The sequence below is a fragment of the Arachis ipaensis genome, chromosome B06, assembly GCF_000816755.2.
Source record: "Arachis ipaensis cultivar K30076 chromosome B06, Araip1.1, whole genome shotgun sequence".
Classification (NCBI taxonomy): domain Eukaryota; kingdom Viridiplantae; phylum Streptophyta; class Magnoliopsida; order Fabales; family Fabaceae; genus Arachis; species Arachis ipaensis.
The window spans coordinates 134,786,378-134,788,053 of NC_029790.2; the positions used below are offsets into that span (position 1 = coordinate 134,786,378).

The following is a 1,676-nucleotide window of genomic DNA, read 5'->3' on the forward strand; positions in this document are numbered from 1 at the left end:
GTACGTGATAATAATAATAATAATAATAATAATAATAATAATAATCATCATCATTATCATCATCATCATCATCATCATCATCATCATTTTGGCTAGGGGATACATTGTCCCTTAGATAAATTACAGCACTTACATTACAGCCAGATTTTAAAGGATTTGTGTAGATCCTTCCCATTTATGAACACTAGAGTATAGTCAAACATTTATCTCCTTATAATAGATTTTCCTTTTATCGCTCAGAATAATTAATCCAAACTCACTTTTCTAACACCATCCCCAACCATAAAACAACTCTTTCAAAATCAATTATTTTGATTGCAATCTGACCAAAATCTCGACCAAACAAGCTCATAAACAATAGTCTAAAGTCTAAACACTGTTTATGCAGCCGTGTATTCAAATGGCATAACAAGCGATCAAAAACAAACAAACCAGAGAGAATTTAACTATTTCAACTCAGAAAAACATTACACATTAAAAAGCATAGTTGGGGTACCTGGGTCTGAACCAGAAGTGGAAGCAGATCCTCCTATGTCTCTGTTTAGTGCAGCTTGGAAGGCTTCAACATCCACCCCTGAATGCATTGTTTCATCCTGTGAAGTACACATCCAGACATAGTGGTTCAGCAACACCCCAAACAAATAAATAACAAAAGAAAACCATAGGTAAAAAGCGGGGAAAAACCTCGTCATCTTCGAGGAGCTTCATAATAGAAGGATCCATGGCAATGGCAATTCCAATCCCAACTCTGATTACCCAACAGAAGTTTAAGAGTTATTCGAACATACAGTATAATCTCTCGCTCTATTTATGTTTCACTGGGTAAATTCATCAAACACCTGTAGGGCAGCTACCCAGTTGAAAAACGCAACAAAGGGGAAAATGAATGGGGATAATTAATGGTAAAATAGGGTATTAGCTACCGAATAGAAAAAGAAAAAGAAAAAGGAAGAGTAAAATAGAACAACCAAAACGGGGATAATTAATAATAGGGTATTAATAGCGAGTAAGATAACAACCAAATAGGGAAAAGAAAAAGAAAGGGGAAAATAGAGAAAAGGGGAAAAAGGATCAAAGGAGAGAAGTGAGAATCCCGTTCAACAAGAACCAACACCAAAACGCGCGAAGTATTGAACAGTGGCGTTCACACAGAGAAGATACAAAAGCATGGCATCGACCTCCTTCTTTTGTTGAGTTTAATCGGTTTATAATATTTTTCGAGTTTAACGGATTCTCTCGGTTCGTTCTTGCGTTAACGAGTACGATTTTTCAACTTACGTCATCTTTTTTATATGTTCTTTTTTTTGTACTAAAAGAAATGTATAATGAAAAATAACAATTTGAGAAAAAAAAATTATTTTTTGTTTTAGTCTCTAAAGCTGTGTTCACAAATCGATATAATTCTTAATTTTTAAAGCGTATCAACTAAATAATGATTGAGAATCTTAATTTACTCTTTTAATTTTAACCATATATATTTTATATTTTAGGGATAAGTACTTTTTTCGTCCCCAAAGTCTAGGCTCAAAATCGATTTCGTCCCTAGCCTTTTTTTTTTTGTTAAAATCATCCTCAACGTTTAAAAATACTTTAAAATCGTCCTTTTCTATTTTTTTTGACCAAATTACCTTTAACTATTAATAAAAATTAAAAAAAAAAAACCCCCCCCTCACCCC

At 33.2% G+C, this 1,676-nt stretch overlaps 1 protein-coding gene across 5 annotated transcripts in view; it reads right to left on the reverse strand.

The window, feature by feature from the left end:
• LOC107605608 (transcription initiation factor TFIID subunit 4b) overlaps window positions 1-1,273 on the reverse strand; it is a 12,339-nt gene extending 11,066 nt beyond the window's left edge. For 2 of the 5 annotated variants that reach the window (XM_021105302.1, XM_016307541.2), the window contains exons 1-2: window positions 685-1,270; window positions 497-593 (exon numbers count right to left, since the gene is read on the reverse strand). In XM_021105302.1, coding sequence (XP_020960961.1) covers window positions 497-593; window positions 685-723 — 136 coding nt within the window. In that variant the 5' untranslated portion in view covers window positions 724-1,270. Of the gene's footprint in view, window positions 1-496; window positions 594-684 lie in introns of all 5 variants that reach the window. The other 3 variants (XM_021105304.1, XM_021105305.1, XM_021105303.1) reach the window with 2 other exon arrangements.